At 37.4% G+C, this 15,430-nt stretch overlaps 1 protein-coding gene across 2 annotated transcripts; it reads right to left on the reverse strand.

Moving 5' to 3' along the window:
• Nucleotides 1–785: 785 nt before the first annotated feature.
• Nucleotides 786–15,167, reverse strand: camkk1b (calcium/calmodulin-dependent protein kinase kinase 1, alpha b). 2 transcript variants are annotated; one of them, XM_084716598.1, is made up of 17 exons: nt 15,024–15,167; nt 12,094–12,390; nt 11,957–12,004; nt 11,814–11,867; nt 11,671–11,722; nt 11,434–11,567; nt 9,918–9,954; nt 9,808–9,829; nt 9,604–9,692; nt 9,111–9,310; nt 8,888–8,941; nt 8,728–8,801; nt 7,546–7,633; nt 7,244–7,372; nt 5,457–5,560; nt 1,656–1,706; nt 786–1,241 (listed from the first exon to the last, which is right to left on the reverse strand). In XM_084716598.1, the coding sequence occupies exons 2-17, from the start codon at nt 12,340–12,342 to the stop codon at nt 1,160–1,162; spliced, it is 1,467 nt and encodes a 488-aa protein (XP_084572724.1). In that variant the 5' UTR covers nt 12,343–12,390; nt 15,024–15,167; the 3' UTR covers nt 786–1,159. The 2 variants fall into 2 exon arrangements, with proteins under 2 accessions (XP_084572724.1, XP_084572725.1); XM_084716599.1 differs by lacking the exon at nt 1,656–1,706.
• Nucleotides 15,168–15,430: the final 263 nt, after the last annotated feature.

Consider the following 15,430-nt stretch of genomic DNA (forward strand, 5'->3'; position numbering starts at 1 on the left):
GTTTAGATGTTAGAATTTCCTCATAAATAAAATGAGAAAGTGTAATTTTACAGAAGAAATCTGTCAGACTAGTGTCCCTGGAGCTGGAAGTGTCTTGCTCCAGGGCACTTCAGCAGGGTGGGTTATTGCATTAAACTCAAGGCCTCATGGTTAAGGTTGATCTCTTTACTTGCAACACAATGCTGCCCTCTACTGGTCTGCAGAATAAAGTGCACTTGAACTGCTGAAAGGCTTTAAAAATAAAATGAGGCTGCAGCTTGACTGTTTCAGAGCGTTAAGAAATGTGAGATCCTGTATGTTGCTGCACAGCAGAATACATGTTGATGTTGATTGTATTATGTAATGGATAACATACTTTGTTACCCGATACTGTATATTGTTCTTTGGATACATTATTTTCTTTTTTCTTTATATGTTATTATTAATATTCTTGTGTTTTATATTTTTCACTCTCTAAACATTGTATTTCCTTGTTAAACAGCAGTCAGAGCGAGGCAAGGAAGAATTTCATTGTACAGGGAACCTTCCTTTTAAACATACATGTGACAATGAATGCTTTGTCTCCAACTTGATATTTAAGACTTTTCCAGCTGACAAAAAATACTCAAGGAAAAATGCAGAAAAACTTTGCTAAATGGAGCAAAGGCAGAGGCAAACCCTGGACAGAACAAAAACAACAAAAAAACAAACAAAAGACTTGTTGTCAAAAGGCTGCGATCTAGTGTTTCACATTTAATAAACAAAACTGATGGCACAATCACTGCTTTTGCAATCAAAGAACGTCATTGTTTACAATGAGAACTTTTATTATCCTCAACAGCTGTAGGAAAATGTAAAAATATCTTCTTTATGGAGCACATTTACATTTTTAACAGTAACAGTAAGTAAATAAATCACATTAGTTCATCATCCGTGCCATCTGTAATTGAAATATTAACAAAACGGTAAACAAGCAGAGTGGACAGAATAAAATCTAACCTGATTTGTGATCATTTTAGGTATTCAATGCACTATATATCTTCTTCATATTCAATATATCAGAATTATCAGAGTCTTGTGGACTAATGTGAGAAAAATATATGAGCACAGAAATCAGGAAGCAAAAGAAAAAAACAGGAGAGAATTAAAGGAGTAAGAAAACAAATTTCTGTCTGTCAATTTATTCCGTGCTTTCTGTAAATGTGTCATCTTCATACAAGTCCTCCAACTCTCCGTCTCTGCTCCCCTCATTGCTGACTTTCCTGCAGGGGACAGATGCTTATCAACATGTTGTTAAAGGGACAAAGTGAGAGTGCAGATGAGGAGGAGGAGAAAAGGGGGTTTGGAGGGGAACCACTAGACTAAAAAAGGTAGAGAGTATGTCCTCCACAGGACAGCTCATCACTCTTCGATCACATCAACCTCAAGAGGACACAAGAAGAGAGACCAGAGAGCCAACACAAAGCACTGGAGGACAACTGTGTGTGTGTGTGTGTGTGTGTGTGTGTGTGTGTGTGTGTGTGTCCATGTATTTTGGGTACAGCTCGTTGTTGACAGCTTTGTGTTGTCTTGTCTCTCTTAAATCCTCTTAAGGTTGAACAAACAAACCGATGAGCTGCGCTGCTGTGTGTGTATGAAGCGCATGAGCTCAACCTGAAAGCTTTGATCAAATTTACCTCGAGGAAGGATGAAGCTGAGGCGAAGACCCCAATAAGCCCCAAGAACCACTGCAAGAAGGAGATGTAACGTAAGAGGCCAGGATTTATACTTGTTTTAGCTTGTAACACAGTTAATGATCAACACAGATTTTATCGACTGCGCCAGTTTAAAGGCAAAGTCAGACATTTTGGAAAAGACACATTCACTTTTTTACTGAGAGTTGAGAAAATTGATCTGTCTGAGTAGCAAATATGACAACAGTTAGCTTAGCATAAAGACTGCCAGCCGCACTCCATGTAAAGGTAACAAAGTCCACCTACTAACGCTGGCTTTACACAGTGAAACTTTCATGCAACTAGCTACAGCTTGCAAACTGCATGAAAGATAGGGTCTTAGTTTTATTGTTTTCTTGCTAGAGTGCATCAAATGTCATTGCAACTACATTTGCATCTTTGTATCTTATTTTGTATAATTTTCTTGCCGGATGAAACATAAAATCAGTTTGAATATGCTGTATTGCTTTTTCTTCTGGCACTGGCTGGCAACGTTGTTTCATAATGGCTGTCCTGGAGAATAAGAGAGGAGCTATTGGTGCATTCAGACGCACTGATGTGCTGAAGGAAGAAACACGACCTACTGACTAATCAAAAGAGAGAGAAATGGATCATTTCACATTCTCTTCAAGGAGTTTTTAATCCAGTGAGCCTCTAATGAGTGTATTCGCCCTTTGACTCAAGGAAAATAAACAAATAAATAAATAAATGGTGTTCTGTTGCCACCTTCTGATATCAGAATCAGAAATACTTTATTGATCCCCCTGGGAAATTGGTCTCCTTACAGGTGTGCCCATTAAAGAATAGAAAAAAAATTTTTTTTCTTCAAAACTGTATTAAAGCAGAGCTATAACTTTCCAGCAGTAACATTAGTCACCTGTTTATGGCGATGTAAATACACTCTGCCTCGCTCAAATTTATCTGTGAGGATAATTTCCTCCTGAAAACATCCAAAAAGACCATCTTCTGTTTTATTAATTTGTTCATTTTGGGGATAAACCGTTGCATCATTTGATGTGATCATGTGACATGTTATCAGCATCTTGATTGGCTGTTGCGAGAAACTAGTTTAAGAAAGCTGAGTTTTGCAGCTGAGTTTCAGACATGTTTCAAGTGAGTGGCAAAGAGCTACAACTAGGTGTTAATCAACTAAACCTGCAAGACAGTTTCACTGTGTAAATCCAGCCTTCACACCTCAAAAACTTATTGATTAGCTCTAAAAGCTATCTTGTTTGTTTAATCTGTACAAAAACAAAAGTGTAGAGAAAACAGTTTGTGGATTTGTGGTCATGTAACACAAATTATTGTTTTTACACTTTGTTCTTTGTACAAGATTAATCAAATGAGGCACAACGGGTGAATTACTGAGCTTTAGAGGTGCTGACTTGGTCTTTTTTTTTTTTTTGAAACAGAGCCAGGCTCACTGTTCCCCCCAGTTTGCAGTGCTTAGCACTTTCGCCACATAGCAAGAAGCTGTTGTGGTTTCCCCCACCATAAAATATAAAAGTGGTACAAATCATCTAACTCTCAGAAAGAAAGTGAATGAGTGCAATTCCCAAAGTGCAGGTTCCTTTAAACTTCCATCAGGAAATCTGTAATTTTTCCTGTGGATGATTGGTTTACACTGGAGAACATCTGGAGACCAAAGTGTTCAATAGTAAAAACATAAATAAATAAGTAAGATTTTGCAAAATAAGTAATTATGTAAATAAATAAATAGACAAATATGTATGTTTTCAAAAATTAGCTCCAAATAAAAGTTTTAAAAAGTTTTTTCATCCTTCTTCTTTTCAATTTCAAATTTTGTTCTTTACAACAACATTTTTCAGTGTTTTCATTAAAGTCAACTTCTTTGTCAATTCTGTCATAACTATAAGAAATGTAAATCATCGAAATGCTGCTTCTCTCAGACCCCCCCCCCCATGTAAACACATAAATACTCAAACCACAACAATGATAAAAAAAAATACAAAGATAGAAACAAAATACTAAAAAAGTAACTAAACACAAAAAGGACCAATTCTAAAAAAAAGAGGACTAAGAATTTAAATATTTACAAATTAAGCAGGGGAGTCACGGGAGACAATAACAACGAGTCACAGATAAAAACACAAAGAAAAACTGTAAGACAGCGAGGCACAGATAAAGAACGAGAACTGTAACAATATGAAAAGCAATGAATAATTACAGTGCAAATAGAACAAATAGTGCAAAGACAGATGTAGCAGTTTCATAGTGTCTGTACAAAAAGTGGCTTGCGACTGCGTTCTTTCAGTTTTTGTCTCTGTAAAGACAAACAGAGCAGAGCCTGTTGTCTAACCGGCTGTTGAACAGGCAGCCGACCACATTACTGACTACAAAAAATACCTGCAATGTATTATGTTAATGAACACAGAAGGTATTAAGTAGAAAGTGTTTTGCACTTTCATAGTTAGACATATTTTGTCTACGTTTACTTATTTACATGATTATTTATTTCATAATTACTTATTTATTTAATTGTGAACACTATAGGTCTTCATGTAGGACAACCTCCAGCTCAGACCAGAGATCTGATCTGAAGTCTAACCTTGAATCAAATGATTAAATTATTGTGAGCAGAAAAATGAAATATTTAATCTCTGCATACACAAAGCCACAACACACCATCCCTCCAAGAAGATCAAATTAAAACTTTTTGCTCTTCTTTAAGCCAGCTGTAGAGCCAAACTACACCTGTCAATGTCACCTGTACATTAATTATTTAACTATTAGATTATCATTATATCAGGGGCATAAAATGGCCTTAAGTGCACAATATGTAAGTTGTGCCACTAGGTGTCTCTCACATCAAAACAAGAGCAAAAAACGTAGCTTGATGATGGTGTGAAGTAGCGTGGGATCATGGGAGTTGTTGTTTAATAATTAATATCTACGTGACATGACTCAGGCAGAAATTGTCATCATGGATGAGGTAATATTAAAGCTTTATCTGCGTTACTTCTAGTCACTTTCGCAGACGTCCTTCCTCCCTCTCTGATGTAACCCATGTTTTCCAGAAAGTTATGGCAACTAGCGGCTAGTAGGAAATGCATTGTTACTTTGAATAAATTATAGATTTTTCACCTTTTGACATTTGGGATAATGTATGAACACAACTAAATAAAATATATAACATAAATCTAGCATTTTTAAATGTTTAAATACAGAAATGTAGCTTTAAGTGCACAATCAGCCCTGCTGTTTCCTAAGATTTCACCTTTTACATATCACATGTGTCAGATGGACAGACATCTGCACAGATTTCAGTGTGTGGGAGACTGCAGCGCTGTAGGATCGCTGGTGGAGCATGTGGAGGAGGATATAGCTGCAGCTCCACGACTCTTCACATGTAATTAGCTGTGCCAGCGGCCCCCCGCAGACGGGACTGGCTTGTTAATGGAAAACAAAAGCAGTGCAGCCATTACTGCTGCCGCAGGGGCATCCATTTAGCTTATCAGGAGAGGACAAATGCTTTCATCTGCCTGAGTGTGCTGCTGATTTAAGGACCAAAACAAAACAAATACAGTAAAAGAACTCGTCAGTATTCAAAGATTAATGGTCCGGATATGATGGTGGATCTAATGTGTTTGATGTGAGAGACACGCTGCACATACAAAGTATGAAACTGACTGATCTATTTTTATCCAAGCATCTGTTCGCTGCTTTGTTTTGTTAGCGGCCTAATCGCAGAGCCGGCAGTTTGGCAGAGCGAAGCAGGCAGGATTTGCAGAGTAGGCTACTTACGTAAGGAGACCTCCAGGGGCAGACATGGACCTCTCCGCCCGTCTGCCCTGACACTCAAAGGGATTACTGAAAGAGCGCTTCCTCAGCATGGACTTCACCAGAATCTGCAGTGGACATCATAGACAGTCTCAATGGAAACACAAAACACTTTCATACAAGTCTCCACGCCAAAATATACACTTTCAAATGTCAAAATTGAATCTCACTTTCTGGTTAACTGTTGAGAGGCTGCTCTTCTATGTAAATATTATAATTTCACAACTTTTAAAATAACGAAATGCCTTTTTTGTCTTCTGTGTGATACACTTTATCACTTCCTGGGCCTGTTATTCTCTGTATCTTGAGATTTGAGGGCAAAAGTTTTAGTTGACATTTCACACAAGTGAAGACCAGTTCAAGAGATACATTCCCCTACAGACTACAGAGGATATATATGGAGTTGTAGAGAGCCATAAAAAAGGAATAAATCTGTAAAGTAATAATAAAAAAATAAATGTGGAAATATAAAGAAGAATAAATAAAAGAATAAATAGGAAAATTTAAAAATGTGGAAGATGAGGACAAAAAATACAAAATAAATTAAAAGCATTCTCATTTATAGATCCATTTCTGTATGCATTTATTTATAGATTTCTGAAAAATATATTTTTCGCATAGAAATTACTATTTTTTTTTCTTTACATCATATACATATATTTTTATCCCTTCATTTTTCCAAATATTCTCTCTATTGCTGTTGCTATTCTAATTTAAAAATATATAGGAACAATATACGGAACATAAACTGAGCAGAATTTGTTGAGCCTGCTTAGTTTTTAAATTGGTTATATAGTTCCTATATATTTTTATATTTGCTCTTATTTATATTGTTCTTATATTTTATATCTCTCCTATTTATATTCCCTGGTCACTTATTACTATTGTTTTGTTTTTCTTTTTACTGATGTTTGTTCTATTTTACTACTTTTTTATTCCTTAAAGGGCCAAGAATAAGGAAAAATAAAGTTGTAAAGATATACAGAAAAAATAAAAATCTATACAGAAATAAATTTACACATAAATGTGAAAATGATTAAAAATGCTTATAATTATTCTTTACATCCTCATTTTTAAATGTTTTATTCATTCTTTTATTTATTTCCTCTTAATATTTCCACATTTACTTTCTTACTTATTCTTTTTATGACACTCCTATGACTCCATAGAAAAGAGTAGTGATGGTCAAAACAGTTCTTTCATTGTACAGAATCGCTAACATCAGTTCATAATAAAGGTTCGTTCAAAAGATTTGTTCACTGAAATGTTCATTGTTAGCGTAGCGTAGTCTGAGCTGAGGATTCAGTTGGCTAAACCAATTGTTTGCAAACTGAAAGCTTAAAGTCTTATGCTGTTACGTACAGCATGTATATTTTCCTGACACCTACTTGACAGGGAAGGAGAGGGACAGGAAGTTCAGGAGCAGTGAGACAGAGGAGCAGTAAACGTATCCCTGCTCGTTCGCTCGCAGCTGACTCAGAGCTCAACTGAACTAAGTGAGAACGGATCAGTTCTAGAATGATTCAGTTCAGTTAGTTCACTTTAAAGCGTTGTCCCTCTGAATAAAATGTTCATGAACGTCACAGCATTTGAAATGAGATTTGAAGAAAAGGCCTGACAGTGCTCTGCTGAAAGAGGTAAATGTAATTATTGCAGCAGAGACATTTTACCTTAAATACTCAAACCAGCAGATAATTTTGTGCCTTTAAAGGGTTAAATGGTGACCAGAGAGGCAGCGACGTGCGACTCACCACAGTGGAAAGACTGGTGACAAGTTTGACGCTGTTCTGCACCTCCTCCTCAGTGACCTCCACCGCCGTGCAGTGCTCCTCCTCCAGAGGGAGAGGACTGGAGCCGTGCTCTGTCACCCATGGATGGAGCTGTGACAGCACACACACACACACAAACACACACACACACACACACACACACACACACACACACACACACACACACACACACACACACCATTGTGAAAAAAGCAACACAAACTGGTACACATGGTCTTTTTTATAATATTAATCAGATGCTGTCATTTTTCTTTTCCAGTCACCTTGATTTCAGGGATGGTGATTCTTGTTTCAGGGTTTTTGTCCAGCATCCTCTTAATGAGATCCTGCAGCTCATTACTAAGCTGTGGCCTGTGAAGAAGGTTACAGTTTTACAGATAAATATGAAAAGTTGATATATAAAATCAGATATAAATATATATCTTTCTAAATCATGTTTTATTGTTTGCAATCCAGGGAATATAAATCCAACTGGTGTTGGGTTGTTTTGATAAAATCTCTATCTTTCTTTTTAGTTTTTATTAAATACATCTCTTTGTCAAGGGAATATCAGTCAAACTGATGTTGGTTTATTCATTTCAAGAATTTTTATCTGTTTTTGCAAATGTGCTCTTTGCATGTTTTTAACATTTTTCCTCCTGGTCATGGAAGAGACCTTTTCACTGAAATTTCTAATTGTCAAAAAGAGGCAAAACTAATGATTTTGCTATTTGCAGCATTGTATTTAATAATTTCTGGTATGTGGTGGAGTCATCATCATGGAGCCATCATGTTATTAAGTCCACTTGTGCTTTTCCTCCTTTGACAAGGGATTCATTTGGGAACAATAAAGAAAACTGCTCTGATGCATCATCAACAGGTGTGACATTTTTTCTGGCACCCACTCGTCTTTGATAACATGTTTGTTGCAGTAGCATCATCACAGGACACAGAACAGAAAGACAAAACTAGTTAATAGAGAGCAGAAACTGCTGCTTTCATTAAAATGACCACTGTCGCTCTCTTCCACCGACAAATTAATTAATCACTTTTTCTCTCTAGTTAATCAAAATATCTTTAAAAGCCTGCAAGCCTTTACAAGTCTGCATGAACTTAGAACACATTATGTCAACCACTTACACTTTACAAACATTATTATAAGTTGTCATGCATGATTAATAACATTCATAAAAGTTCTATAAATGCATTACATAGTCTTATGATGAATGTGCTTATTATGTATTATAAAAATGACCATAGAAAGTCTTACAAATATTGTAATAATCAGCTCGCTAACATCTTTCACCTTCGTGTCAAAACCACAGTCACCTGCTGCCAGACACAATCATCTGTCCTCTGGAACATGTAGTCTTAAGGTTCTGTGTTTATAATGTAGCTATGCATATCCACACCTGAAAAATGCTGTCATTATTATTAACTATTCTGTTTGCTATAAGTTTGCTCACGTCTCTGGAAACTCCACAGGTTTGTTCTTAATCTTGTTGTGCAGAGAGACGATGTATTCATCATAAAAAGGACACTGGAACAGCAAAGGCAAAATGAAACAATTAAAAAGTGCTCCTGGCTTTTTATTCTTCATGCAGTTTGATGTGATCTTGCTTTTACCTTCCCAATGACGAAACAGTAAAGTGTGACTCCCATCGCCCACACGTCTAACGCCTGGTAAACAAACACAGTGATGAATATCAAGGCTCTCAGTAGGCGCTTGGACATCATTTCTTAGTAATTTCTCAAAATTAAGCACAGTCTGATATAATGAATCACATCCAAAACATATGATTACCATTGTCTGTTTCTCAGTTGACCAACAAAGGAAGTTTTGTCTCACCTTTCCGCTGAAGCTCTGCTCATGTTCTGTCATTGTCTCAGGGGCCATGAAGGCCGGCGTCCCTGCCGTGCTAGACAGGAGGGCGTCTGTCCCCTCAAACTCGTTGCTCACTCCAAAGTCTGCGATCTTGACGTGACCATCGTCCCCCAGCAGCAGGTTGGAGGGTTTGATGTCCCTGTGGATGATCTTGTGGTAGTGTACTGGATAATGCAGAGAGTGCAAAGACGTCAACGTGTTGATGATTGTCTGCTGAGCAACTCAGAAATATCAGCTTTATTTTAAGAACAGTTATAGTTCACTTATCACTTATGTGAGCACACGTGACTTTATCAATCTGTTTTTGAAAGAAAGACATTACTTTCAGCCTGTTTAAGGCACCAAAGTTGGAAATTTAAAGGTAACACACAACAAAACAAAATGAGTTTTGATAAAGCAAAATTTATGAGAAAATTAAGTTTTTTGGCTCAATACATATGATTAAATCATAACTTACAGTACTCTATTCCCAGGACGACGTCTCTGAAGTAAAAGCGAGCCTGCTCCTCTGTGAACGGCTCGTCTGTAGGCACCTCCATTACCGGGCTGAAGAGAGGTGGAGAAAGGAAGGAATAAAGTAAATCAGTAGATTTTACCTTATGGACCAACTTAAATGTCCAAACTATCACATTTTGGAACAAATAAATGCACAAAAACATACCCTTTTGTCATCAATTCGAAGGCTTGAGAACAAATAATCAGAATTTAATGACTCTTCCAACTTTAAATTGAAATATAAAACTACTGCAAAAGGGATGACTGACTTCCTACCCATATGAAGTCCATCTTCATCAGGATCATCAAGCACCTGCAAGACACGTTAAAGGTTCAGTGGGTAACGTTCATAAAATAACTTTTTGTCATATTTGCTTGAACTGTTACTACATCCTGACAGTTGTACATGAAGACACATAACATATGAAAACAACAGGTTCCTCTGGCTCCTCCTAGTGGCCCTAATGGCAGTTACAAGAATCCACTGCACCTGAACAAAAACAACCAATCAGAGCCCCGAGGAGCCTTGAACACAGACTAACTGCATGGAGTACCTGACTATATGTATGTGGCACCCCATGTCGTGCATTTGTGTGTGTATTTTGGGAGTGAAAACATGTAATCTCCCCAAAAGGGATTAATGAGGAGATTATTTATGATTTACAACAGAGTTGATTTTGACACAGTTCCCTCCTTGATTGGTTTAATAATAAAAGATAATAAAATATGCCTTATTCTTCTAATATATGACATCCAGTTATTAATTTGTACTATTTGAAATATTGTTATGGTATGTTTGTGGGTTGTAAAGGCCTTTCATCACCTGTGGTATACAACAAATACACCCATTTTAATTTTGATTAAAGTGTGTGTGTGTGTGTGTCTATATCTGTTTCATGTTGAGCAGATATACAGTCTATATCTGCTCAACATGAAACGTGTCTTGGGATAACTTCTGTTATGATTTGGCAAAATATAAATAAAACTGAGGTAAATTGAATTTTTTGATTGCATATTCTTCTGCTTTTATTATATGATCTTTTTTTCTTTGTGCAGTTTGTTTATTCATTAAAAAAAACTTAAGAATGTACCATATTTTAGCATTTTATTATTTTATTTTCAAGATGATGAAGCAGATGGCTGTCTAAGTGTGTTTGTGCATATTTACTTTGCACATTGGTGCACAAAATCATATTGTACATATTTTTATAATATTTTAGCAGCTTTTCTTGTCAATATTCTATTTATGCTTCTTGAAATGCAGTGCTCACTTTTCATTTTTCTTTATATTTTTTTCAAACCATGTTACTACTTTTCTATTGATTGTGCATATTAACACACCAAGGCAAATTCCTAATATGTGAAAAAACCTATTTTACAATATAGTGGATTCTGATTTTCTAAACTGATCGCTCCCTACATTGCATTGCATCCCATCCTCATGTCCTATTTCTCACAAAAACATCAAACTAGCAGGACCAATAGATGTAAGAACTCATTGGTCCCTACTGCTACAAGTCTCTTGAATAAAAGTTATGTAATTTTATGTTTTTTTGTGTGAATTATTGCATGTTGATTAGTATGATGGCTGAATTTCTGCTGGCTGTGCAACAAATTGCTCCTCTGGGATGATTAAGTTTACCATGCCCTTCTACTACAGAAGAAAATTATGTGAATGTTTTCATAGGACCCTCAAAGTGCATTATAACCAGTTTATGCATTCATGCTCTTTGAACTTGCAGTAAGATTACAGGACATGTCAAACAGGTGAGGACTGGATCACATGACTGACCTCCACCAGTTTAACAACATTATGATGGTCCAGTTTCTTCAGGATGGCGATCTCCTTGTACACTTTGTCCAGAGGCAGTGCAGCTTTAGGGAATGGATCCTGCTGTGGGTTTGATCCCTGAGGAGGCAGGCGGCCTGAAGTCACATGCAAAATATACAAAAACAAAAAAACACATCACCAACACCACCACGGGGGAAGACGAAAGCTTATCGGGCATTTTTATGTTTTTTCACTCACGCAGAAATCCGCACTGCCTCATCAGCTTCTTCTTTGAAACAACTTTCATTGCCTGAATTAATGAGATAAAAGAAATGATGGTCATGACAACAGCAATGTAAACACTTTCATCATGAATGTAGTATTTATGAGCTTCAACTCACATAGTACTGGTCAGAGTCTTCATTATAAGCTAGTTTCACTACTCCGTATGAACCCTGCGGTGTAGAAATAACAAAAGTAAACATGTCTATAATCCTCTTTCATCACTTCTGTTTCAACTTCATATCCTGCACTGATTAATCACCTTTCCAATCTCTTTGTTCAGCTTATACTGGTTGAGCTGGACACAATCCTGCAGAAATAAACAGAGAATTTCATCATTAAAGGACCTCATTAATAACATGTTGAATTAATTCATTTTTGTGGCTCATGTTTGCTCACATCAGCGTCCGTGATGGATACTCGTTTTGTCTCGATGGTGGGCTGTCGGGCTATGCGGCTCCCCCTCTCCTGCAGCGACAGCTTCCTGTCTGACAGTCGAGCTCTCCAAGGGGGACCAGACCTGAAGCCATTAGGCGGGGTCACGCGGTTTGCAGCCACGTTCATGGCTGCCACCAGGTCTTCCAGCTCGCCGTTGTGCTCCGAGTCTGGCTCTGGCCTGCAGGCCGTGGTTTCTTCTGGTTCACTCATAGCTAAATGTCCTGGCCTGGTAGAGCCACCAGAGGAGCCATCACTGCACTGAGAGACAGAAATGGAGAAACATGAAATCACACACTGCTTTGAGTCTCCAGCAACACAGCATGGTGATGCAGAGCTTTTTACTCTCACTTCTGGGATGCTGGAATGTCATTAAATGCATCAATGAGTTTTAAAAACATTCCCTGGCTATAATAGTAGTACAGAAATGTAACAGACAAATTAAAAAAATCAATAATGTAAAAATTAATCAACATATCATTCACATTTTAGTAGGCTGAGTTTAATCTATCTGAAAATTGACATACAGGCATGAATAGAAAGAAATGACTCCTTACAAGCAGGAGCCCCACATGTATGTCCTTTGGAATAAATGGCCTATTTTTTTATACCTCTATAGTCCTAGTTATGTGAAAGCACAACACAGGAGAAATATCTAAGGTAAGATATATGGCATGTCTGAAGAATATTTGCACCCATGTCAACACAGAATACCTCTAACATACATACAGACACTTCAAGAGTGTATTTCTCTTTTATACATAAACATTTTCACCATCATAATCACCATTATCATGACAATTTAAATGAGTGCATCTGACAGGAGTCAAGACAGAGTCAAATTAGCAGCGTCTTAACCTTTATTTGAAGAGATAAGAGCGTCAAGTCCGAGACCAAGGACCATAACAGAACAGGCTTGTTTTGCCAGACTCTGTACTGATAAAACACACTCTGGACTTTAGCCGTTTGTCCCAAGAGTACGAGTGTTTGGCAGAAATGAACATTTCCAGCTTAAGTAAGCAGGGAAACTGCCAGAGGTGACCTTATAGACCTACGCAATGTGAGTGATGACCATTCTACCATATGAGCTATATATATGCTATAAGATGCAGTGATGGGTCCTGAAGCTGTAATAAACTAACCTCAGAAATGAATTCATTACATTACATTATATTATTTATATTATATATTATTTTAAACGGGGCTGTATGAGGTACTTATCAGTAGTCAGTACCACCAGTTTGAAGAAGCAGAGAGGAGCACCATCACAAAAGCTAAGCAATGTACTACTGTGGACAGGGTTAGCAGGAAACATATTTTAGCCACTTAAAAAATCAATATCAGTTTAAGTGTATGCTATATTTAGAATATTTTCACCACCTTGCCAACAAACCAACAGCCACCAGTAGCTCTCCAAAGCCACCCGAGTCATTTGACAAAAACTGTAATTTTACCTCGCAGATCACAGGGGCTGCTGGTCTACTGCTGCCTTGAATTGTTGTTGTGTTATTGTGAGACTTCAGTATTTTTAAAGGTTAGTTAGGATTCACTGAAGTTACACAATAACACAAACAAACTGACAAATCGTGGCAGTGGTAGACCAGCAACTCCTGTGTTCTCTCAGGTGGAAAAACTGATTTTGCCAAAGGAGTTTGGTGGCTTTGGAGAGAGCAATATTTGGCTTATGTAACAGCAGTTTCCCCATTGATAAAATATGGTCTGACTGCAAAATAAAGCAGTGAAAGTATTCTAAATATTGCGGACACTTAAACTGATATTGATATTTTACACTGCTTTGCTTCCATGCCGGTGCTCCGCTCAGCTTCTCCAAACTAGGGGAGGTACTTCACACAACCCTGCTTCATATAAATCGAACTATCCCTTTAGTGTGCCTATGTTTTATTTAGTTAGTCAACTTTTATTTAACCAGGCAAGTCATCAGGACAAGAAGGAATTCTTGTTTACAATGACAGCCTGGCAAAAGGCACAGTCGCTTGGAGAGCAGGGGGTAAGGACAAAAAAAAAGGAGAAAGTTAAAAAGACAGCAGTACACATCCAAAAACATTTCAACACACCCAGTATTTACAAGCAGCAACAAGCCTGACGTGACAACAAACATTACATAAGTGACATGCATCACAGGTAGCTCACAGACAATAATGTCTGGCAAATGCAACACCAGAACAAGATTAACATTCCTTTAGATATTGTCATTTACCATCAATATACAATATCACAGATCGTTCATTAAGAAGCGATTTGTCCTTTTATAGTAAATACCATGTATCACTTTGCCCTAAATGAACAGGCTGGATGTCATGCCACCTTTAACCTTTCTTTTCAAATAGCAGAATAAGAAATAGTCACTTGTTGTGCCCTAATCAGGGTGATTTTTTTTTTTTGTATTTTCCTCAACATTTAAGTCTCTCAGTGCCTAAATTGCAGCTTGAAATCTGAAAACAGTCAGATTGATGCTTTCTTGTCCTCCTTTAACAGATGGCACACGCCTCAGATGAGAATTATGGGTAACTTTGGAGACAAAAAACACAGGAACACAAGTCTAGCAGCAGATAAGAGTCAAATCCTGATGAGCACAACTCACTGTTGTCTTAAATACGGAGAACTGAAAAGCTTCTTATGTAACAAGGTACAGAGCTTTAACAGACAAGTAAATTCACAACATGTACACAATACACAAGACTGTTTCTGTAAGTTAACATATTTTTAAAAAATCTATGCCTTTGCAGCATGTAAAGAAAGAAAACTTATCATTAATTATAAACAAGAGCTACTGCTCTGCAGTGAAAGTCTCACACTCATCTGAATCCTCTTAAATATATGACAATAACAAAATACTGAAGGCGTTCAAATATTAATATAAATTATTTACTCACACAGTGGAGGTGTCCTGTGTTGAGGGCTACTGTGGTTAATCTGCATGTTGTCCTGCTGCTCTCAGGAGGGGAAAGTCCTCTGTGTGTCTCTCTGTCTCAGTGGAGGACTTTCACTGACGAGCAGGACGAGGCAGCTCTGCAGCGCTCGTCTTAGGGATTAACTGAGTACACATATAGCTCAGTTATTCTGAGGCGACGGGTAGTGATCACCTGAAGAGTGTGTGGCGACATCAGGAGATAAACACACATGGCCAAAACACCACAGAAACAACAGTTGTATGAACACATGTATAAATAAACAAATAAAATGACATACAAACAAATTTGTGAATAACTGTAGAAATAAAGCCCTGAGCAGGGTTTCAGACAGTGGCTTGCAAGCCTGGCAGTCTGCCCTAATGCTCACT

This window comes from Lutjanus erythropterus, chromosome 4 (assembly GCF_056507025.1).
Source record: "Lutjanus erythropterus isolate fLutEry1 chromosome 4, fLutEry1.hap2, whole genome shotgun sequence".
NCBI lineage: Eukaryota > Metazoa > Chordata > Actinopteri > Lutjaniformes > Lutjanidae > Lutjanus > Lutjanus erythropterus.